This window comes from Atheta coriaria, unplaced genomic scaffold (assembly GCF_025399875.1).
Source record: "Atheta coriaria isolate IRGN ID8LTWV9N9 unplaced genomic scaffold, Caltech_Dcor_3.1 hic_scaffold_13_pilon, whole genome shotgun sequence".
Lineage (NCBI taxonomy): Eukaryota > Metazoa > Arthropoda > Insecta > Coleoptera > Staphylinidae > Dalotia > Dalotia coriaria.
The window spans coordinates 663,022-688,278 of NW_027045455.1; the positions used below are offsets into that span (position 1 = coordinate 663,022).

At 39.9% G+C, this 25,257-nt stretch overlaps 2 protein-coding genes across 5 annotated transcripts; one reads left to right on the plus strand and one right to left on the minus strand.

Annotated features, from left to right (window-relative positions):
- Positions 1-932: 932 nt before the first annotated feature.
- Positions 933-22,312, plus strand: LOC135801734 (papilin-like). 4 transcript variants are annotated; one of them, XM_065315239.1, is made up of 13 exons: positions 933-1,210; positions 12,835-12,898; positions 12,967-17,992; positions 18,094-18,264; positions 18,362-19,381; positions 19,447-19,623; positions 19,752-19,985; positions 20,042-20,266; positions 20,322-20,455; positions 20,518-20,668; positions 20,786-21,268; positions 21,391-21,663; positions 21,715-22,312. In XM_065315239.1, the coding sequence occupies exons 1-13, from the start codon at positions 1,188-1,190 to the stop codon at positions 21,891-21,893; spliced, it is 8,160 nt and encodes a 2,719-aa protein (XP_065171311.1). In that variant the 5' UTR covers positions 933-1,187; the 3' UTR covers positions 21,894-22,312. The 4 variants fall into 4 exon arrangements, with proteins under 4 accessions (XP_065171311.1, XP_065171314.1, XP_065171313.1 ...); XM_065315242.1 differs by lacking the exon at positions 20,786-21,268; XM_065315241.1 differs by lacking the exon at positions 19,447-19,623.
- A 58-nt stretch (positions 22,313-22,370) lies between these two features.
- LOC135801736 (serine/threonine-protein phosphatase 5-like) lies at positions 22,371-24,694 on the minus strand. Its single transcript, XM_065315243.1, has 6 exons — positions 24,502-24,694; positions 24,032-24,421; positions 23,681-23,967; positions 23,048-23,604; positions 22,909-22,990; positions 22,371-22,847 (listed from the first exon to the last, which is right to left on the minus strand). The coding sequence occupies exons 1-6, from the start codon at positions 24,581-24,583 to the stop codon at positions 22,788-22,790; spliced, it is 1,458 nt and encodes a 485-aa protein (XP_065171315.1). The 5' UTR covers positions 24,584-24,694; the 3' UTR covers positions 22,371-22,787.
- Positions 24,695-25,257: the final 563 nt, after the last annotated feature.

Here is a 25,257-nt window from a genome sequence, read left to right on the forward strand (position 1 = left end):
TTTCCACTGACGATTACAGAATACAAATCAAACGAATATGAGCGCTAAAATGAGAGCAGCGATCACTCTGTTGTCGTGGGCGCGGGATATACGTTGGTATCATCTTCCTCGTCGCATCCGGCGCGCAACAAGTAAAACTTACTTCCGTTATTTCAATCCTCTAACATGCTTAAAATAAAATTTACACAATATTTACGTAATTTTCATTACGTTCATTTATTTTCTAATCACGTAAAATCATTTGGCATTCAATAAGTGTAAAATGAATCAATCAACAGGTTGCGAGACGTAAAATGGGTTGCCTATATTAAAACAACGAATGTACATTTATATTCAGAGGTACAAAGTTTTAAAAGTCCTGAAATCAAAAAGAATACATTACTATTGCATATACATTTTATTTAATATAAAATTGCAATAATAATATACATATTATTAATATTATTATATATTATGCTAAATTGCACATTTTAAGTTAATGTTATTGTACTATACTCAAGTTTATAGTATTGACTGCGCATGTTAAGCGTAAAACAGGAAATTATTCACACTTGCATCCACAGCCATAAAAATTTATCTATTTTATGACGTCTCAAATAAAAATTCTGCGTTTGTTCACATGTGCACTTAAGAAACTCTGAAAATTTACAGTAACACCCTAAAGGCAAGTCAAGAAGTGTTAAAACATCTGACCACCACGTGCTTCATAATTTTCAGGGTAAAATAGCAACCATCTAACTCAGCTTATTCACACACTATTCTCATACGTTGCAAAAGCTTTAATATTCATTGACTAGAACGCATACTATACTTACTATTCCCGACTGGCTGGTTCTATGGGCTGGCTTGGACTTGGTGGTAAGGCAACTTTGGTGTAGCTTGGCTGGTATAGCTGCAAAGAAGCCAAGTAGTCTCAGTCGGTTGCGGGTGCGCGTAGTGGTTGGCAGCGCGCGCATACTTAGCATACTTCAGCGGTTCAGCCCAGCAGCTTCAGCGCTTGCGAGCTTGTGAGCGGGCGGCGCGGACTCGTCTCAGTCAATCGCGGCCGGGGCGGGCGACGCGCCTGATGCGCAAGTGACTTACTCCGACCTATCGGTTTAAATTCGTTCGCGCTTTCGTTTGAATTACGCGCATAACGCGCCTGATTTCGCCGGGGGTGCGCGATAACAACACATTTATCTGGGAGAATGGAAACTCTACGGCGACTTGGGTAAGTTTTTACATAGAAACAAATTAAAACTTTCTAAATATTTATTATTTAAACAAAAAACATGGATAAACGAAGAATATATTAAATTTATACAGAAAAAATACTTGCATGTTATAAAAGTGCTCTAAATTTGAACGCAACGCCTTTAGTTTTTTGCTGTCCGTTTCCTAGAAGTGCTTGGTGTTTCTTTCCAGGCAATATCTTTCGGTCATCTTCCGATTTCGGATCTGTTAACTAAAAGATGCGTTTGTTCTTCGGCCGCGCGCTGAAAACTCGTGAAGCTTGTGAAGCTTCCCGCACACGTCGCGCTCGCACATAAAAAGCGTCGGCGCAAAACGTTCGTCGCGCGCGCGTTTTTCGGTACGTAATTTTTGCCTGTTGCTCCTTTTGCTGCCCTTCGGCCGCCCTGGGCTGCACACAGAAAAAACTTAATCACGGGTTATTACCCCGTCATTATTTCGGGCCGTTTCTTCTCTTCTCGAGAACAATCCCCCACAAGTGCCCCGTTGCTCTGAGAGTCGAAAAGCGATTAACGAGAAACTAAAATTCCGCTGATGGATAAGCTCTCGTGCCAATTTCGTTTCGGACCAATTTACATATGCACCTAATATAAATTTATGTTAATTCATGTTTTTATGCGTTTTAAAGTTCCTAGAAGGGAATTTACACATTGGTAATTGTGATGTGATGTGTGTGCTAACTTGGCACTGACTTTGTCAGTGTTTGCAAAAGTTTAGTAATAAATGTTAATGACGTTTTGCGTTTTTCGGTTCCAATTACACGCCGTATGAGTTTTTGTATTCGCATTCGCACGATGCGTGACATTTTACCTGGTTAGCGTCGTTGTGCGAACAAATAGTCAAACAATTCAACTGTTATTGAACAACTTATTGAATAAATACATAATTGCGGACGTGCATACAACGTAATTATCAACGGATGATTTTTATGACCGGCAATCAAGGCCAAATTATGACATAGTCGCCTAGTTTGACATAACCCCAAATATTAACCTAATATATTTGGTGTGAAGGTCATTGGAGTCGTTAAATTAATTAGTTTTTTGGATTTTTGTGTAGGCGCCACCCTTAAAACCTACGGCTTGAATTTTATGGATCATTAGAATTTGTATAGTTCGTAAAATGCGTTTTATAGCTCTTCTAATTGCATTATGACAAAGATGGAGAGGAGTATATGTTACCACGTTTTCAGTCACCATAGATATCTGTAACATCGCGTGGCTGTTGAGCCCTTTGGCATTTGTTCTCGACTATGAGAGTAGTTTTCTTCATTAAGAGCAACGAAATTCCATGCGGCCGTTTTACCACTTGTCTGCGGCGTGTCTTCGGTCAAGCCCTGGGTCCATGCCAGTCGCACCCAACTCTTCGACTCATCCGAGCCCTTTTGTCGTCCGCGGCGCGTTGTCCCTTTTCTCCATCTCTGTTTTCATTTTTTCCAAATCACGTATCAATCTTTTTTCCTCCGGTCGACGAGCGAGTTTTTTATTCATTCATCGATTGTATCACCGCTACGCTTCAAAAAGAACGAGTTAGAGATCTGAATCTGGTTCGAAACCTGACTCCAGGGCCAGGGCTTCAATTGTTCCACAAGCATTTATGGTCATTGGTCATTTGGTCATTGTTATTATATTATTTGTATTCTCACCCGCAGTGCTGCAGCCGTTTGTGTGCGCGCATGATAAGAAAGCAATTAATATCGCATGCGTACTTTGCGCCAGCATTATTCCGGCTAAATTTATCATAACATAAAACTTTAGAGGTAATTCAATTTCACGGAAGAAATGCGACGACCCCGATTTTCCATTATGCGCTAACAATCAAAAAGCTTTTCCGCGTTTGCTGGTGCACTAGTTTAAATTCAGCCTTTATCAGTTGGTACATTTTTAAGACAACATTAAAGGCATCTGCTCGTTTCTCAATTCTGTTACAAATGTTACAATGAATGATTTCAACTTTACTTTAACTTTTAATAAGAGTATTTCTTGTGTGAATTGCTTGATTGTGTTCTGAACGAATGGTACGAATGGATTATCGAAGAGCAAGCGTGGTGTGATAATGGCACAAATCGAGGTCAGGAAGCAAACGAGGCTTCCGCCTCCAGCCTCTCTTCCGTCTTCCCGCGCATTACAGTTTCGCGTGTGTTACATTTCAACCCAAAAAACGAAATATTATGCAATCTTCTAAAACTCAAATTGGTGATAACAATATTATCGAATTATTTGGACCAGTTTTTTTTTGGTGTTTCCTGTACCAGTACTTGTACACTATCACAACCTCTTTTTGATTAAAATTTTTGTTTCGCCTAATTTTGAAACCTTTGTCATTTATCGTGTAACTTAATACTTTTGGGAACTTATCACATTTAATGGTCGTTCATTGATTGATGTAATCCGATGCTTAAACAATTTTTAACGACTGAACGACTGAACGATTGAGTGATTTAAAACTTTAAATAAATATTTTGGAGTAAACATGTTTTGACAAGAAGGTAATGGCATAGATGAACAATTAGTTAATCATATTATATTCGGTCAATTTGAAAAATAAACTTGCAAATTTCGTCACAAAATTTCTTCAAAAAGGTTCAAATTCCTATATTCGGGTGGTCGTTGGTGACTTAAGTAGGAAATAATGAAGAAGCATTTTTGGGAGTCTGTCTCGAGGGATTTAAACCCTCTTTTTGAAACGTTAAGTCATCACTCATAGATACTTAAGGGATGATACTGACTTATCTAAATTTTTAGAAAACTGATACCAAAAATGATTTGAATTATTAATATGAATAAAAAACTTACTTAAAAAAATATAAAGCCGGATGGCTTAGATATTTTTCACTACTCATGATGATTTACTCCAAATTTTTACTTTTTTTGATGATGCTAGTTCAAAATCAATCTTTTTTTTAAACCGAAATCCACAATTTTCTTGATATGTTATTTTTTCGTTGACCAAAAATGCATAACAAGTAAGAATTAAGACGTTGTGCAAACAATAAATAAACGTGACTCTATGCGTTGCATCCGACAATTGATAAACAAACAATGCCAGCACGTAATCGCGGCGGATTCAAACGATTAATGATCGATTCATCAAACAACTTGAATTATTTCCATATCGCCTCAGAAATCCCACAACAAAGCATAATAGACATGGTACATACATAATACTCGCACGTGTGAGTGTTGCATTCTTCATATATCATTCTGCAAGATGTTCGATTTGTACAACTCGGACACCAGTAACAGCACTCAACTTAACTCAACGCAGTTGAACTCTGATTTCTTCATTTTTTACATGCTCGCACATATCACCAAGTTATATTATAGCGCAATGCATATCTATGCATTACAATACTATAGCCCCACCAATTGAACAAGAAGAATGTCTCTTGTTTTGTATGTCGACAAGTAACATCTTCTTGAGGCGACATCACTATACCAGACAAGTTTAGTGGTCAGTGTTTCGCGCAGTACGAGGACATAAAATGAGAATTGAACATGGAGATGCAAAACCACACAGCCACACACAACGAACACATGTATATTGATGGTTGATTGCGGATGGCGGTGGCTGCGCGGTGGTAGACCACAAATACCACACGCATGCAATAAACGCAATAAGGTTCTTCACTCCGCGCGCCGATGAAGATGAAGATGGAGCGAGCGATGGTTGTTCGGTCGGGCGCATCCCGATTCAATTAAAACCCAATCAATTAATATTATACATGATTATACCTTGTACCCTTACCTGCATTCGCCGCGCCGTGATCAGAATGCGTCGACTTTTTAGTTTCGTTGCGGTGTAATTCACTTATAGATTAATGGTTTCGGCGCGTTCGACATGTCCAACAACTTGTTTAATCGAACAACACCATCACGAAACAAACAACAGAAAAAATCAAAACATAACCTCATTTTATCCCTACCTAAATATTTATTGAAAGTTTATCTTTATTATTTAAATAGATAGTTTTGTATTTAAATAAACTGAGTGAATAGATAAAAACACACTAATACGCATTAATAGCCAATAACTTTCGATGAAGAAGAATTACCTACTAATAATGAGCTAGCATAATGCGAAGCGCAGCAGTTCGCGGTACGAAAGCTTAACGAGTTTAAAGCTTCATGCGGCAAAGCTTGCACATAAAAACACTAATTTACGTTCGACGCGCATCTTCGTTTGCATCAACTAAAACACAAACGCATGGTGCTTTGTTTTCCGTATGCAAACGAAAAAGACTCGTGGATGGCACGGGCGCACAGACGGCAATTTACTTAACTGTACAGTGTTCACTTTGTTTGCACGCATTTTCTGCCTACAAGGCCTACAAAACGATGAAGATATTTGGCAAATATTTGGATTTCACTCAACTCGCCTCCAGACGCTTTATGAATGGAATGCTTGCGGAGTTGCGGAGTTAATTCAATCCATGGAGGTTTATCGCGCTTGAAAATCAACGATGATGAAATTTCACGTTTATTGTGAAGAGCTGAGCTTATGATGAGCTTTTTCGTGCTTGGTAATTGTGGGCGGTGCAATGTTATCTAATTTCGTATCGGTTGAATAATATTCGCTTGATTAAAGAGGAGAAGAACGCCGCATCATCCCGGGATGTTTACGTAATTTCACGTTAGATGTTTAACAAAAGAATGCAGAAGAAAAGAACGAACAGTCAAGGGCAAAGGTCGAGGTTTTCAAGCTTTCGCGATCGTAACTCACGCAGAATAAGAACTATTTACCCAACAGTAACAATATTATTATATGCAACCCAAATTTCATTAAGTAAATCATACGTTAGGGTTAGGCAACGTAAATAGCATTTTTTTTCATTAAATTGTCATCTAATTTGTATAATATTATGATCCTCTCGTCTCTTCCCTCGCATTCCACATATTCTCTTGTTTTTGCTAGCAGGTTTCGCAGCGCAATACTTGGTGGCGCATAAAGTACTTATATTACATCGAATAACTCGCCATAAAATGCGCGTCCAGCACGTCGTTTAATTTAATCTCGCCGTGTTGCATGGCCTCGTCGGCGGGTCTCATGCGGTTCTTCTTCTTCGCCGGTCTCTCGATGAGATGCATCTCTCGGCGCGTTGCGTCTTCGATCTACTAGGGCCTAGTCGTATACGCGCCAGGGTCCGTACGCAATGCTTATTACTTCTACTCCGCGACGCGTTCTTTTACTTCTTTACTTCTTATTCTCTCGATGAAAACGGCGATTTATTCATGGGATTCTTTCGTGTTCCTTCGTTTGCTTCAATCTCAGCCGAGCCGGCATTGTACCGGCTTCCCTTCATTCATAGCGTCCTCGCTATGAGAGGATGAGGATCATCAACATGCTCGTTTTAAATTCCGTCTTATTAATTGGAAAATTAATTACAGACGTTTAAACTGCTCCGAGGCGATCATAAACCTAATTATCACTTGATTTATGCTGTCAATTTAGGAAATTATCATTTTAAATCTTTTATTTTTAAGTTTTGGTCAATTTTCAAATTGTTTCCTAGTTTATTGATTCTAGGCAACCCAAAAAACCTAGTTAATGACCGCCATTTCAAATCGCGTGCATATAAACACTTCGCCACCATATTAAATGTTATTTAGCGCTATTCACGTTATCGAACTTTGCCTGTTGCAACCGGCACGTCTTGTTATGCTAGGTACTTGAACACTCGACTTTTTCAAGTGGCCGAGAGTGCTTTTTATGCGCGCCACGAAAGTGTTAAGTTAAACTTCGATCTGTCGCCTTTACTTGAGGAAAAATTTAAGTTATTGTCAATAAACACGTTTCGCTCTCCGTGTCGATGCATTTCGATTGCGTATTCAAGAATTTATTACGATAATTCCTGATTAAATTTATCTCTTGGTTAAAAATAACGTTTTATAAACGATTAATTAATTTATTTATATAATGCTGCTGGAAAAAATCAATTATGCAGTGTATTATAGTTTACTCAATGCACGAATGCATGTTTTGCTTTCCTGCCACTTTCTTTCTTCGTTGCTAGCTTTCCCCCTATGAAAATATCAGCGTGCCAGCAAGTTTTATCGAAGATTCTTTATTTTTGTTCGTGCTGCACTTTTCAAACAAACGCTGCAAAGAGAATGATGTTCGTATATAAATAGCACCTTGCATATTACTTACAAATTATCTATCGGTGATAATAAATATTTAGATTTAGAAATTAGAACTAGACCAGTAAAGCTCCATAAAGTTAGTTTTACGTTGGGTTTAGTTCTTTTAGTTTAGGTGGAAATAGAATTTTTAAAAAACTTTTTATTTCATTATTCCCTGGAAAAAATTCTTCTCAAAATTTGAATAAAATGATCGTTATGCTAAGCCAGTTTTATCTAACTTTTAGAAGACTTCCAGCTAGGAGGAACGTCGATTATCCGACATTAATAAATTTCACGCCACATGCACACACATACTGATATCACCGAGTTCTGGTTTTCTGGTTTCTTAATGGCGGTCGCCAAGAAACAAATTTTTTAGGTTAAAACAAGATGCACTTAAAGATCTTTTTAATTTTACATCAAAAGCTAAAATTTTTGTGTAGTAATATATTTTATTTCAAATTTTAATAGAATAATAAAGTCTTAAAGTAAATTAATCGAAATAAATCAGTTGTGAAAAGTATTCAAGTACTTTATTTTCTCCAGAACTTCTAAACATTATGTTAAACTAGGCCGGAAAACCAAAACCCCAAATCTCAGTAAGTAAGTAAGTAAAGCAACGTAAAAACCTAATAATAATAAACATGTTCGTATCGGTGATCTGGTTGTACTGTTTACATTGTCTTAAACTTTAAGCTTCTAAAAATTAAATAAAAATAGATTTTATTCCTGGAAATTATCGGTTTCTGCGTCACTGATTGCAAAAATCGTAAAAATTGCAATAAAAATCCGTATGTAGCATGAAACGATCGCCATAATTATCCATCATTAAATACCTGAATTTAATCAGCGCAGTCGGCAATAAAAATTATATACGAGCACGTAATAGTTTTAATTAAGCAACACATGCAAATATTAGGTGCATCATATTTGTGTTTCCCAACGCGGAACTTTTTAGTTTTAATAAACAATCGAACAGATGGCACTAAGCGCGTCCAGTGGCGTACAGTTTAAAATTATCACGAATATAACCAAGAAATTAACCCAAATATGTAAGGTAACTTAAGTAAACTATTACTACTGAGCCTGAAAGCTAAAGATAAATTGTGATTTCGTTTGTTTAGTCGTGAAAGAGCATCAAACGCAACGCGTGCATGATTCATGCAATTACTCGTCTTGGGGTTTTCTTAATGCGTGCAAAAGTGTGCGAATTTAATGTTAGCGGAAATGTGCGGCAATCATTTTACGAGTTTGTTTAGAGACTTATAAATATAAACGCTGTGTAAATTGGAAATCCCTTTGACGAGTATCGTTTACAAATTGGAAAAGATAACAAACCTGAATTTTTAGTTTAATAAAAAAAAAACGAAAAAAGCGTTTGTTATTGAGGTTATGCTTAGACAGATAAATAGCAGTGGCAGCTATTAAAAGTAAAATATTTGAAACGCCCACATTGGGCCATTAACAGCAGGATGCAGGACGACGCTGAAGAAAGTCTATTATCACCCGATGCGCCAACAACAACTAGGTCTAGTTATAATAGCCCTATGAATAATTACTCCACTAACTTGTCTTGTCCAGTTAGGTACAGTTAAATTTATTCCTAGAACTTTTCAAGAGTTTGAATTTAGAAAAGTAATATAAATGTTTTTTTTTTGTATAAAACTTTATATTATTTACTTCTTTATCACAATTTCCTAAATATTTACGCATTTATTTATGCTTCCTATAAATGAATAGTTTAAATCTCTCATTATCGTCATTAACACTTTGTGTAGCTTTTATTTTAGCCCTAAAAGCGTCAAACGTAAAAGATTCGAGCGCAGTTAGTTTAGTAAATGCGTCCGTAATTGCATAATGCTGTCTGCATAGACTGCTCAAATAGTTTTGCTAGAAGCGCATCGGTAATCACAGCTCGCGGGTCAGTAGTAAAAAGCTGCGCGTATATAATGACGATAATGATTGTAATAACGTCGTCACTAATGGTCGATTACCTCTTGCCTTTAAGCAAGATGCAAGCAGAGGACCAATGAGCTTAGGATTTTCTCGCTAGGAAAAACTAATAGATCTAATTATCTCTTAACAAAACAAAATAAATAAAGAGGGGAATTCAATTGTTAAATGAAATTTTATTTTATTTATGAAAAGTTTTAACCAAAATTGAAGAAAAATTGAAAGTATATGCTAATAATTTTTGTTTTAATTAATAAATAAAAGGGTTATTCATTGGTTTATCGACTACAATGATAAAATGTTATTCTTCCCGTTGCGTAACGCGTCAAACGCAAATAAATTCAGTTATAAAATGGGCGTTCGTTTCATCGTAAACCCACTCCTTCCGTTTTCGCTCTTTTTGTTCTGAAAATTATGCAATCTTTACCGGAATTGACGACACTGATAAATTATTCCTACTACACATTAATATCACTACATACTAAACACTACAAATCAAATAACTGCTACTTTTGTTTACGTTTACCTGCGTTATAAAAAAGAACGCGCGCGCCATCTGTGAGCAATTCTACACACCTTGTTGTCCTTCGTCTGGTTTAGATAGCCGCGTGAATCGGTGAATGAAATGATACCGACTCAAGTCTCAAATGCATTTACCTGCGTGTTTACCTGGGCCTCTCACCTGATCGCACGGCGCGACCACGCACCTACGTCCACCTCACGTGCTTCGGGCGCGTTTAAATATCACCGGCGATTCACCTGGAGGAATCGGCTTTCCGTCGTCCAGGAGCGCATGAACTCGAGAAGGCGAAAGCGTCGAATACCATAAATGTTCGCCTTGTTCCACTCACACACTATCTTTATCCGACGCACGTTATAGCATGGCACAGGTAAACCGGTACCGTGGCAAAGTATTGACTGGAGTTTCTCTCTTTCACTACGCTACCTCTACCTGTTCTATCAGCAAACTTTTGGAGGGAGAGACTCAGCGGTCGAAAGCGTGGCACAAGAAACAGGTAAATGTTACCTACACGCATTGCTGCGCGCCTGGTCGGCGTAACCTAACGTTAAAAGCGAATTCTAACAGGTGTTAATGACTTTTCGCGTCGACTAGTGGCGTAATTACATCGGTGAGCGTAATTCGATGGCCTACATTAAGAATTCGGTGGGTCACATTATGTAATTAACTAAATATGGCCGCCATCTTGTATTCACTGAACTTGGACGCGATTCTACCTTGAAACGTTGAAAGGTATAAGAATAAACGTGAAATCTACGTGTGAAACGACTTTTCAAGCAGAAAGAAAGAGAAGAAGTTATTGATTCAAGAGTTGAGTTGAAAAAAAGGGGGTATGGATTCAAAAGTTAGGGGAACACAGAATATACAGGTCCTTTTCTTATATTCGACATGTTGTTTGTGTCTCTTTCTATTTCTACTTTCTTTCGGTTGTCGAAATACAAGTCAAAACGAGCACAAAGTGAAAGTGCGATTCCAACAAACGAAAACGAAAGTGAAATTTTAAGATTTTTAAGTCACATCTTAATTCGTAATAAAATTATATAAAATTAATAAAAATAATTTTGTACATTTTACTCACTGATCCTGCAATGTTTGAACGTTTTGTTTGCGGTATTATTGAACGCGTAAAGTTCCTGCTAGTCCTGGAGGGTCCTCGAGTCCTTCCCCGCTGCGTTGGTAGTTATCCTTGGAGAAAGGCCAAATATGGAAAGGACAAAAAGGATGTCCGTATCAAGAGAACAGCGTGTCGAGAAGGTCGCACTGCTTTCGCGCTTTCACCCTCGCGTGCTATCGCCACCCCTCCAGAGAGAGAGTAATCAAAATCGATAAAATAAAGGGATGACCAACCAACCCCCACTTTCCAACACAACTGCATGTTTTAAATGTGCATATACACTAGTTTGCAATATGTGAGGGTGGCGTTACTGTTAGGGGCGGCTTTGCAACTACCCTCTTGATGTTTCTGCTTGCCGTGCACGAGGGACGCTCCGGATCTTACCTACTGGTACGGCACCCGGTCTTTGCGGGCACTGTACCAACGTCCCCGATCGTCGGGACGTCCCCTCGTTATCCTTGCGGGTGATTCAGGATACGTCTGTGAGTCCTTGCCCTGCGGTCGTGAATTTCAACCTACCGCAATGTATATATCATTGCGTCGTTTGGCTTTCTCTTTTCGACTACGGTGTAGTTGTGTAGACGGTGTTGAATCCGGAGTCCGGGCGTGTTCAGGCGTTCTTCGTCGCGCGCGCGCAACTTCTTCATGTTCGATCTCTCAATATTCGACGGTGTGCGCTGCGCACGCCTGCTACCATCGCATGTTCTCCCGATACGCGGGATGTAATAATAACCCGAAATACGACCCCGCACAAGGTTACTTACCTCGAGCTGCGAAATATTTCTTGTGCCAAATTACCAACTACAAACGTACATCACTACAAATTAGAAGAACTTCAAAGAATTTAGAAGAAGAAAAAGTTTAAAAACTAAAACAAACAAATTAGTAAACAAAATGAATATTTATTATTTAAATCGAAAACAACTTTTACAACCAATATTATACAAACAATTTATATTATTTGGAATAAATTAGCAAGTATTCTATTCAAGTTTAATATAAAAAGTTTATTTAGTTTAATAGTGTTGAAACAATTACTTTAACGTTTGTTTTGAATCCTTGAACCTGGGTCCTGTGAGAAAATCGATTCAGGACTAACGAAATTGAGGAGAAAACTCGCCTGCCTTGCGGATGTATGCCGTCCTGATACGTGGGACACTAAAGGGTTTACCTACCAGGCACCTTCCTGCGTTTTCCTGCCATTAATCTTCCTTCCTTTGTTTCTATTCCAATAACACACATAAGATCATATAGTAAAGTCTTAAAATAACTTTCTTGTTATAACGCACAGATTAAATGATTCGAGATGCGATGTGAGAGTTTTATTATCTTTTTCTTAGAACTGCAGTGTTATAATTTATATTATAGCATAAGTCACTAAATATACATATTATTGTATTGTTGCTAACAGTATAATAATCTGCACAAATGCAATGTAAATTAATTTATTTTAAATATCTTATTCTTGTTAAATAAAGTATAATTATAATTTGCAATGCGCAAAAAAATCGCGGTTCGCCTCTAACTTTTGCTCAATGTACAATTCCGAATACAAATTTAAATGTAATAAATTGTGAAATATAAACAACCAGTTTACTCGCATATACGAGTAGGTACACACGTACAACTTGCACTGGCGGAGACAGAAATGTTCTTTGCTGCTCGAGACCTGCAAGACAACAAAAATGCTCCGGAGTGATCACTCGTGCGGTCGCGCGGTTGGTGGTTTATTGCGTTCCTCCACCTTTGATTCCATGCATCGCATGTTTTACGCGCGCACAAAGTAAATTATCAACTTGACGGTTTAATTTCCATTTATCAACGCGCCGATAAAAATTTGAATATGATCTGAAACGTGATCATGGGCTATAATCGATTTTGTTCTTTATTCGCAGGTCGCCGCTTCTCATATTCGTGGTACTCGTAGCACAATTTACAATAATCGACTCGTTTAGCCACGTAAGTAATTTTTTTTTATTTAAAAAATTGATTTAGGTAATTTTAATTTTTTTTTGATTATATCTTAGCATGTACGACATAGAAGAGACAGATTTAAGCGTCAACAAGGCGAGAATCTCTATTTGCCTGCTAGTTACGTGACAAATGATGCGGAGGGTTATGGTGACAGTGGTCCCTGGCAGGACTGGTCCTCTCCAAGCGCTTGTACCCGCAGCTGCGGTGGTGGTGTTGCTACTCAATACCGTGTCTGTCAACCGGGATACGAATGTCGTGGACCATCGAAGCGTTTCTTCTCTTGCAGTACACAGGATTGTCCCGACAATGGCGACTACCGAGAACAGCAATGTTCAGAGTACGATAGTATCCCTTTCGAGGGCATCACATACCAGTGGGTTCCATACCTAAAAGCACCGAACCCCTGTGAGCTCAACTGCATGCCACGTGGTGAACGTTTCTATTATCGTCACAAACTGCATGTCGTCGACGGTACTCCCTGCAATAATGAGAAACTCGACGTGTGCGTTGAGGGTAAATGTCAACCTGTAGGCTGCGATCACATGTTAGGGTCTAACGCACGAGAAGACAAATGCCGGGTATGTGATGGAGATGGATCATCATGTAATACGGTTTCCAACACAATTGACTTACAAGATCTACAAGTTGGGTACAATGATATTATTTTGATACCGGCTGGTGCAACCAATATTGATATCAGAGAACGGGCTCCATCTAATAATTACCTTGCTGTTCGTAACCAGACAGGGCATTATTATCTTAATGGAAACTGGAGAATTGATTTCCCTAAAACCTTGGAGTTTGGTGGATGTAAATTCCATTATACCAGAACACCGCAAACATTTTCCGCTCCTGATATGTTAACTTGCGTAGGACCCACGAATGAACCTTTGATTATTTCACTATTGATGCAGGATGTCAACGTTGGTGTAGAGTTTGAATACAGTGTGCCCAGTAATATTGTCCCTAGTGGTCAGAATGAAACCTACGTCTGGACATATGACCAATTTACTCCTTGTACTTCGAGTTGTGGTGGAGGAGTGCAATATCGTAATGTTTCCTGTGCTGGGCGTGTTACCTTAGAACCAGCTGATCCTAGTCTGTGTGACCCTAGCAATCGTCCCTCTGATAGTCAACGTTGTGGTGATCAGCCTTGTGATGCCAACTGGATTGCAAAACCATGGGGTAAATGCTCAGCACCTTGTGGTGTTGGTGGAAATCAAACTAGACAAGTTGTTTGTGAGCGTGTAATTGCCAGTGGAGTAGCTAGTATAGTCGATGATGAACAGTGCGACAATATTCAGAAACCACCTACTGAACAACCTTGCAATCAAGGACAAGTGTGTGCTGAATGGCATACTGGTGCATGGAAACCTTGTGATCATCTTTGCGGAGGCGGAAAGGAAACGCGCGTTGTGACTTGTTTCAGAAAAGTAAAAGGCAAGAAAGAAAAACTTGATGATTCGGAGTGTGCTGAAGGAAAACCGGAAAACGAACGTATTTGTAATCAACGTCCATGCGAAGGTGTTGACTGGGTGACTTCAGATTGGTCTGGTTGTGACAAGTGCGGTCTGACTTCAGAGTCTCGTCGTGTGCAGTGCGCAACTGCAAAGGGTGAAGTGTATCCAGAGGAGTTGTGCAAAGCTGACGAAAAACCAGAAGCAGAGAAAGAATGTACCACGGAAGTTAAAGATTGCGAGTATGAATGGTACGCGTCGCAATGGAGTGAATGTTCAGCAAAATGTGGCAAAGGTGTCATGACTAGAAAGGTCTTTTGTGCTTCCATTGAAGATCTCACTAAGGCCGGTGATGAAAAATGTAATCCTGATATTAAATATAATAACAGCATGGAGTGCGAAGGCGAACAGGAAACTTGCACAGGTGAATGGTTCAGTGGTCCATGGAGTAAATGTTCAAAGAAATGCGGAGGTGGTGAAAAGACAAGGAAAGTAATCTGTATGCGCGAGGAGGAGACTGTCGCGGCAACTGAATGTGGACCAGATCAAATTCCATCAAGCTCTGAGCAATGCAACACCGAGGCATGCGATAAGGATGAAATTCTGCCGGTTGACGTGACTAAACCAGTTGATGTAAGTGAAAGTACTAAGGAGAGTGCTGCTACTGATGAAGGAACTGGTATGACTGAAGGTGGCAGTAAGGAAACACCCGAAGGATCAGAAGGAACAACCGAGCCCGGAATATCAGTAACAACAGAAGATGACTTTGAAATTGTGGAGACAGATGATTGTGACGATGGCGAATGGATTGATGATGATGAAGATTATGATGAGGATGAAGATGAAGACAAGGAGGGTACGACTCCAATGGGAAGTAGTGAAGCTACTGATTCTAGCGATGCTAGCGATGGCACTACTGTTTCTGGTGCTACTGATGCTTCCGAAATGACAGAATCTTCACTTGCTACGGAAGATCTAATGTTAAGCGATTCTACAGGCTCTGAATCCGACGCAACTGATGGAACACAAAGTACAGTTTCCATGGAAACAGGATCCGGTGATGACTCTGATGTTACAGGTACCGGCTCTGATTCTACAGGATCAGACACTACTTCTTCCTTGGAAGGATCTGGTGATGATGATGTTACCAAACCATCAGGTGCAACAGATAGTTCTGTTCCAACAGATTATGATACTGCGGAAGTTGATTTAACTGATTTTGATGTAACCGGTATCACCACTGTATCTGGTGAAACTGATGCAACAGATGTCTCTAAGGAAGATGCATCAACAACTACTTCAGATGAGTCGTCAGAAGGTACTTCTGATTCTAGTGCAACAACTGTTTCATCAGGAGATACCGATAATACCGAAACAACAGAATCCACCGAGACCACTGAAACAACTGAGAGTACCGAAACAACTGAAACTACGCCTGATTCATCGGATACAACAACCGATTCAGCGACAGAATCTACTACACCAGAGGTATCTGAGACCACCACGTCTGATTCATCGGATGCTACAACTCTGGCGGGTACTAGCGAGGCAGCAACTGATGATACCTCAGATGGTACCGATACCGATGTTAATCCCGAGGCTGAACTGCCATCCGTTACTACAAAGAAAACAGATACAAGCGAAGGTGTCACTGAAACTACGAGTGACTTTACTGGGTCAACTGAATCAACAACCGAATTCACCGGATCAACTGAGTCGACTACTGAATTCACTGGTTCAACGGAAAGTGCTACTGAATTTACCGGATCATCTGAATCTACAACTGAATTTACTGGCTCCACAGAATCTACGACCGTGTTTACTGGGTCAACGGAATCAACTACAGAATTTACGGGATCGACGGAGTCTACTGTCGAATTTACTGGATCAACTGAAACATCTGAATCAACTGAAAAGGATATCTGGTCATCGACTACTGAAATTGGTTCTACACTCTGGACAACCACTGAAATCACAGAAGAGTTGTTTACGCCTAAACTTAAGAAATGCAGGAGGAGGAAGCGTAAGGATTGTAAAGAAACTCCGTACGGTTGTTGCCCAGATAAAGTTACTATCGCTGAAGGACCCTTCGATAAGGGTTGCCCAATGCCCGAAACCTGCAAGGAATCTAAATACGGATGTTGTGAAGACGGTGTTTCTGCGGCTATGGGTAAGAACTTTAAAGGTTGCCCACCAACGCATTGCGAAGAAAGTCTTTTCGGTTGTTGCCCGGATAAAAAGACCCCTGCTGAAGGCGAGAACAAGGAAGGATGTCCACCACCACCGCCGAAGTGTCTTAAATCCAAGTGGGGATGTTGTAAAGATAATGTCACGAAAGCCAAGGGTCCCAAATACAAGGGATGTGGCAAGGATAAAGAAGATTGTAACAAGACCAAGTTTGGATGTTGTCCAGATGGAAAGAACGCTGCAGAGGGTGAACACTATAAAGGATGCGACATTAATTGCAAGGAGTCTCAGTTTGGTTGTTGTCCCGATGGGGTCAGTGCTGCTGAGAACATCAACTTCAAAGGTTGTGAAACTCCGTGTTCGAACAGCACTTTCGGTTGTTGCGAAGATGGTATTACGCCTGCTCATGGCTATTACCGTGAAGGATGTTGTCTTAGTTCACCGCATGGTTGTTGTCCTGATAATATCAAACCCGCTGAAGGACCTAATCTGGAAGGATGCGGTTGCGAATATTCTCCATACCGTTGTTGTCCTGATAACACCACTCCATCTCGTGGTCCTAATTACGAAGGATGCGGATGTCAATACACTCCAAACGGCTGTTGCCCTGATAGTTACACCCCCGCTGCAGGTCCAGATTACCAAGGATGCTTATGTCACACTCATCAATTTGGCTGTTGCCCAGATGGTGTATCAATTGCTCAAGGACCACATCAACAAGGTTGTGGATGCAGAAACTCCGAATTTGGTTGTTGCCCAGATACTAAGACTCCAGCACAAGGACCAAACAACGAAGGATGTGGATGCGACGCAAGTCAATTTGGCTGCTGCATGGATGGTGTCACTGAAGCCAAAGGAGAGAAATTCGAAGGTTGTGAAGAGAAACCAGAGAACAAACAAGCCGGATGTTGGCAGACCAAAGAACATGGACCTTGCAGGAACTTCTCAGTTAAATGGTACTACGATCAGGATTATGGCGGTTGCGCACGGTTTTACTACGGAGGTTGTGAAGGTAATGAAAACAGATTTAGAACAATGGAGGAGTGCAGCGAAACCTGCGTTGAACCCAAAGGACGTGACAGATGTAAACTACCCAAAGTCACCGGCGGATGTGAACGTTACAATCCAAGTTGGTTCTATGACCAAGAACGTAATCACTGCGCTCAATTCATTTGGGGCGGTTGTTTGGGCAATAATAATCGCTTTGAGACCAGCGAGGAATGCATCAAAGAATGCGTGGTTGATTCAAATATAGATTCCTGTGATCAGCCTAAAGAAGAAGGTCCTTGTAGAGGACAATATCTGCGATGGTATTATAACAACGAGACAAGCACATGCGATCAGTTCTACTACGGCGGGTGTCAAGGAAATAACAACAATTATCCTACCGAACAAGCGTGTCAACAACAATGTGCTGCACCCAACAGGAAGAAGGGTATGTTTGTTAATTTAAATTAATTATTAGAATTGGTTGAGGTGTAGAAAGTACTAATTTTAATCCTTGCACGATTTTTGGGTTTTTTGGTAACTAATTAGAACACTGCGCGTTGCCGAGAGCGCAAGGCAATTGTGAAGGGCGAGACTCTAGGTGGTACTTCGATGCGTCGGAGAAACGCTGCATGCCCTTCTATTACACTGGGTGCGAGGGTAACAGAAATAACTTTATCTCACAAGATCAATGCGAAGCTGATTGTCCGAGAGAGATTCGTAAGTGCATGTTTACATACTAACTCAGAACAAATAATAACTTTTTCAGTTGCACCTAATCAGTTTATGTTACCATATTAATTATATGTTTCTATAGAAAAAGACATGTGCCACCTCCCAGCAGAAATCGGTGACTGCGCTGATTACAAAGAGCGCTGGTATTACAACACAGCAGAAAAACAATGCCGTCAATTCTTCTACGGTGGATGTGCTGGCAATGGTAACAACTTTGCCACGGAACAAGAATGTCTTGGTAGATGTCAACGTTCTGAACCTCCACCACCACCACCTTATGATCCATACGCCCAACCTGATCGAGAAGAAGACCGCCGCCCACCTAGTCAACAACATCCCTTCAACACAGATAAATGTTTCTTGCCTTCGGATGCTGGTCCATGCCGAAACGACTCCGAAGCAAGATGGTTCTACGATCGCGACGGAGTCTGCAAACAATTTATGTACGGCGGGTGTGAAGGTAACGCCAACAACTTCAAAACCCAAGAGGAGTGTACTCAAATGTGTGGAAATGCACAAGACCTTTGCACTTTACCCAAAGTGGTTGGACCTTGTGCCGGTGAATTTGCTCAAGTCTTCTATGACCGTGATACGAATTCCTGTCAAGAGTTTACATACAGTGGATGTTTGGGTAACGCAAACCGCTTTGACAGCATTGGGGAATGCGAACAGAGTTGTAAACAAGGTGGAAGAGAACCGGCCACCCAGGCACCTGCTAGTGACACAGCTATCTGCTATGAACATGTTGATCCTGGATACTGTAACGAGTCTATCGCATCGTTCTACTTTAACATTCAAACACAACGTTGTGAAACCTTCACTTACAGCGGTTGTGGCGGTAATGGTAATCGTTATGCCAGTATTGAACAATGCGAGAGGCAATGTGGAGCATTTAGAGGTCAGGACGTATGCTCATTCCCACCGGATCAAGGAACATGCAGAGGATACTTCTCTAAGTTCTATTATGACGAGCGCACTGGTAGCTGTCACGAGTTTGCTTACGGAGGGTGTGAAGGCAATGGAAACCGCTTCAGTTCTGTACAGGAGTGCCAAGATGTCTGCATTAAACGAGACGAGACCAAACCCAACAAGACTAGTGGAGGTAAGATATCAAAATTTTAAATTATATAAACTAATAATCAATGAGATTGTGTTTGTCAAACAAAGAGGTTTGCCTGCTACCGTTGGAGGTCGGCAGCTGCAGTAACCAACTGAATAGGTGGTACTTTGATAATGCTCGTGGTGAATGCCTCGCATTCGTTTACACCGGATGTGCTGGGAACTTCAATCAATTCGATAGTTTCCAAGATTGTGTGCGCACGTGCAATGCGTATCTGCGGAAGCGTAAGTTGCATAAATTGCAGCTTCAATTCGCACCGCATTTAATTTTATTATATTATAAATGCACTAATAGTTAATTTAAGCAATTGATTGGTTTGTAAATATTTATTAATTGTGTTTCTATCATGTAGAAAACGAAATACCAGTGGTCGAAGGCGATTGCTTGGCTAAACAACAACATTGCCATGAATTGCAATGTCCGTATGGAGTTCAAGCACGCACTGACAACAACGGTTGCACAGTCTGCTCATGCCATGATCCTTGCAAGGATGTCTATTGTGAACCAGGAACGCGTTGCGGTATTGATGTAAACCACAACCGAAGAACAAACGAGGATGATACTTTTGTTGCTACTTGCCGTCAAGGTAATTAATGCAAATATATTATTGATCTTTGGTCTAACTTAAGTAAATGTTTACAGAGAATAAACGTGGTATCTGTCCTCAATTGGCACCAAGGTCGAATGAAGATTGCGAACGGTATGAAGAATGCCGTTCGGACGCTGATTGTACTTTAGATCTTAAATGTTGTTCAACTGGCGGATGCGGTACTGCTTGCGTGCCTCCTCATTCCGATGAACCTAGTGAACACCAGGTACCCACGCATTACCAGCCTGCATACACCGCACCACCAATTGAAGCAGGACGTAAGTAACTTATTACTTATTCTTTAATTAGGGATTTAATGATAAAAATGTTTAGAATATGCTCCGGTCATCGATGAAGACTCATATGAACCAGCAGTCACTGCTAGAGAGGGTGATTTTGCGACGTTGAGTTGTTCTGTACGTGGTAATCCACATCCGACTATCAGTTGGAGCAAAGACAACCTTATTGTAAGTCACAATATTATTTTTTCCTGCTTGTTGATGTTATCTAAAACAAATTTATTTTACAGATTGATGGTAAACTACCTCGTTACCGTCTTCTTCTTGATGGTAACTTGCAAATTGTTACCTTGCATCGCACCGACAGCGGCATTTACTTGTGTACAGCTGATAATGCAGTGGGTCCAAAGATTAAGAACCAAGTGGAACTCACCGTTTCAGGTATGTTTTATTCTACGTTCAATATATTAGTAATACTTAGTTGGTGTTTGTATTTAATTGTATGTAATTCTAACATGCGCATGTTTCGTGGTTGTGGGTAAACTAACAAATGAGTAGATGGTGTACCCTTCGAAGCGGGTCTATTAGACGTCCCAGAAGAAGAGCGTGCAGTCACTGTTGGATTGGGCTCGCCAGCCGTGCTCAACTGCTATGCCCTCGGCTTCCCTATTCCAACAGTCACGTGGTGGAGAAATGAGTCGCTTATCCCGCTCAAGACCAGTCAGTATGAGCAACGCAAGGACTATTCCCTACTTATCAACAAAGTGGAATTACATGATCTGGGCGTATACACTTGTCAAACATACAATGGTATTGGTAAAGCCGCCAGTTGGAGCGTTACAGTCCAGGCACAAGGTCCTGTATACAGCACCAACCCTGATGACTCGATTTACATGCAATACGTGATTGACCAGCCCCCATCAAGAATAGAACCCACGCAATCTCCGTACTATCCTCCATATGGTCAATACGCACACGTTGCAACACATCAACCTGCATACGTTCCACCAGTTTATACTGAGCCACCAAGGACCTATCAAGGTTTGATATTGCATGAATTGTAATTAATAACTTATTTAGATGAAGAGCATGTAAAAGTGGTGGTTTAACAAAACAACACTATGGAAGTTATAGAGTTGAATTTAAGTGTATGACTTTTGTAGTTCCTGTTGTGGTACGTGTCAACCCAACTGAAGCATCCGCAAGCCAAGGACACGACGTGGGCATCTCGTGTGATGTTGACGGATATCCAGTACCGCGGGTGGAGTGGTTCAAGGACGATGAGAGGCTGGAACGCTCTCCGCACTACGAAATCACGGAAACAAATCGATTGCTGATCAGGAATATTACCAGCGATGATGCGGGTACCTACAAGTGTGAAGCGACCAATGTCTACAGCCAACATAGTGGCTCTGCTACAGTTACCGTCAAGAGTGGTACGTATTATAAACATAACATCTAACATATTCAAACATTTATGTCTTTAGGTCCGTATATTCCTCCATCGTGTAGGGATAATCCATTCTTGGCGAATTGCAACATCATTGTTCGCAACAACTTATGTAACCACCAGTACTATTCGCGCTTCTGTTGCCTTTCGTGCGCGAAGGCCGGCAAGCTGACACCATTCGAGGAGTCCACGGACGTCGACTCCAATCGGATTTAATTCCGGCCCTAATTAAATTATCCTTTTTGTAACTAGTCCGAATTTATTCATTAATGAGAAAAAGAAACGAAAATCGTCTCATCAAATCCCTTCCTTTACGTTTATGGAATATGCACACTGTACGCGAGCGTTTAATAACGAAATTATGTTTTGCCATATTAAGCGACCTGCAGGCCACTACTGCGAGTCGCGTATTTGTACATAGATATACTATAAAGAATACCATTAATTAATTTGACGGCGGAGCAATGCAGAAGTATCAAATTCAATGTGTTCGTAATTAAAATTAAAACTTAACTTCAAAAAACAAACGTGCCAATGCGTTAATATTATGTGTTAATGTTAATTATAGCAATTTTTGCGATTTTGTATGATTGTATTTTTGTACTCATAATAAACGATGGTAACTGCCCTTCAAATCGTAGACAAACATATTGCTCAAGTTTTAAAAAAGTTGCGTACGAAAGTTCAGGAAGCTATGGTCTAAAATGTTCTTTATATAATGTATTAATGCATATTAACAATATTCATTTAGTTGATACCTCGTGATATACTCGTAGTTGGTCCTAAAAGTACCCATAACTCAATTTTTCACACCTTCACAATTCACTATTGACTTTTCGTTATGAATTAATCAAGTAATTAAATTCATCATCTGTGATTTAAATCATTGGGGTTTTAGTAATTCCGTATCAGTTACGAAAGTACGTGACGTATAGAATGATCACCGGAGATTTTCGTAAGAAAACAAAAAAAACAAAGAAAAACAAAACAAACAAACCGACGATGGCCATCTCGGGCTAAACACGATTTGCGACTAAGTATTTGGGAAATTAGTTGTTATGCAATTGATCTATGAACCTAAATAAAGGACGATGTGCTGCGGTGTGGGTACTAGCACATCATGCTGAGCAGTGAGGACGCATAGGCCATTGGTTTCACATCCGGATGAGGCTGAAACAAAAAAAAAACATCGTTTATATATCAAAACATTGTGATAAATCACAAAACTTACAACTGCTTCATATGTGGTGTATTGAGGCAGCATTTCCTTTCCGTTCAGAACGATAAATGCTCCTAGGTTTCCCATTGTATCACTGCAAAATATAACAATATAAAATTTTATACATTACAGAAAATAATCATATTCCTACCAATAATTTGGAGCAGAAAACACAGTAATGCATTTTCCATTGTGCGCCACCTCGTAACCGTCTTTCTTAACCTCATGACTGCGAATGATGTAGTCCAACTTGTTCAGCTCAAGGAAGCGCTTGGTGACGTCCGGTCCAAACTGGCATCCCACGCCGCGTTTACTCGGCGCGCGGCCTTCCTGTGGGTGTGGATCACTCCACAGCAATTCGCACATGGGGCCCTCATCAGGCGGTTGTCTATTGCGCTCGATAGTACGAATTTCCTCCAGCGTAACATCGTCACGACTAAACAGCCCACCATGCATAACCAGCACGCGTTTATTGAGGCAGTGCGCTAAAGGCAGCCAGTTGTATACCTCTGTGAAGAGGTCGGCCATACGCGAGGTGTACTTCGCCTTAACCTCGCCCTCGAAACCGTACATTTGGTTCATTGTAGCACTTTCGTGATTACCGCGCGACATGAAGAAGTTGTTGGGGTACAGAAGCTTAAAACCGAAAAGAGTGAAGATGCATTCAACGGAAAACGAACCTCGATCGACGAAATCTCCATTAAACAACTGAAAAACACAAAAAAACATTTTTTCAAACATTTAAAAGGAAAAAAAAAGGAAAATTGTATAAAAAATTACATACATAGGGATTTGTAGATGATGGCAGTCCATTCTTTTCAAATATGTTCATGAGATCATAGTATTGTCCATGGATATCACCACAAACAGTAAACTTATCATCATCTCCAATAGGCACATCAACCAGTGAAGGCTGCTCCATGAAGTAAGCCTTTATATCCAGTAATATCTTAAATGCATACTTCCTGTGCAACTTGCCACAGCTCTTGTACAATTCCATTAACTCCTTCATAAACTTAAGGGTAACTTTACCATCCTCCAATTCAGGACCAGTGTAGTCATTTTCAATTGCTACAGAAGCAACACACGATAAATACAAAATTTATACAAAATAATATAAAAGATGAAAGCTTACTCATAGAATCTAAATTTATACTATCAGCAATGCTCTTCTTGTTGTGCTCCACTGCAATTGCCTTCTCAAATGCAATCTTCTTAACAATTTTGTTACATTCATTGTACTTCAGTTTAGCATCCTTATTGTTTGGACGCACTTTTGTCACATATTCAAAGTCCCTCAGTGCTTCCTTGAATTTGCCTAAAGACATGTGAGCAGCGGCGCGGCGATAGAAGCCCTTGATGTAGGTATTGTCCAGCTCAATAGCTTTGGATGCATCTGAGAGTGCATAGCCAAAGCATTCTGTTTTAAGGTAAGCAGCACTCCGATTGCTAAAATACACGGCGACCGTTGCGTTAAGGTCTATTGCTTTGGTGTAATACTCTATTGCTGTGTTGTAGTTTTGTTCTGAAAAGCAATGATTTCATTTTTCCGGTTGTACGATAGGTTAGAGGAGTCAATATCAGCGTGAGCGGATGTCTACATACTTTTGAAGTAATCATTTGCTTCGTTCTTCAGCTTCTCGGCCTGCTCGACGACCTCAGGCGATACGTTCGGTTCCTCACTCATGATCGTCACGCAAAAAATCGGGAAAAGAAAGGAGGAAAACGGCAGACAACTGATTCGCACGGGACAACTGCTCGGGCGCCGCACTGGTAACCTAGCGATTTGACGCAGGCCGACTACCACTACCACTACAAGTAATTTATTTCAAACAACTTAAAATATTCCTGGAAAAATATTAGTAATTTATAATAGTACATAACAAATATTTATTTAAAATTTTAATACGTAAATTATCGAGATTTTTTTCTCAATTTAAGTTGACATAAAGTGCAAAAAAGATAATTGTACCTATATAAAACAATAATTTATTGATAAAACAATTTAAATAATTGATGAGGAGTAACCAATTACATTTAAACAGTTTCAAATCTTAGTTTTTTCAGGAGAAATACAAATATTTTAAAAATAGGCAATTTTCATACTCTAATTCTATTTCTAATACGTGTGTATAATAAGTTGCCTATGTTGCAAGTCCGCTCTTACAATGTGTAAAATTTCATTCAAAAAATCTCATATCTTCATGTTATATAATACATCAATTTTTGGACACTCTGAGTAATTAAAAATATATAATACTGTTCTTTCTTAATTTTTATGAATGGAACGTTGCTGCCAATGGTTGTTACAAATGAACAAACGATCGAAAATCCAATCGGAGCGAATCTCAGCGGGAGCAT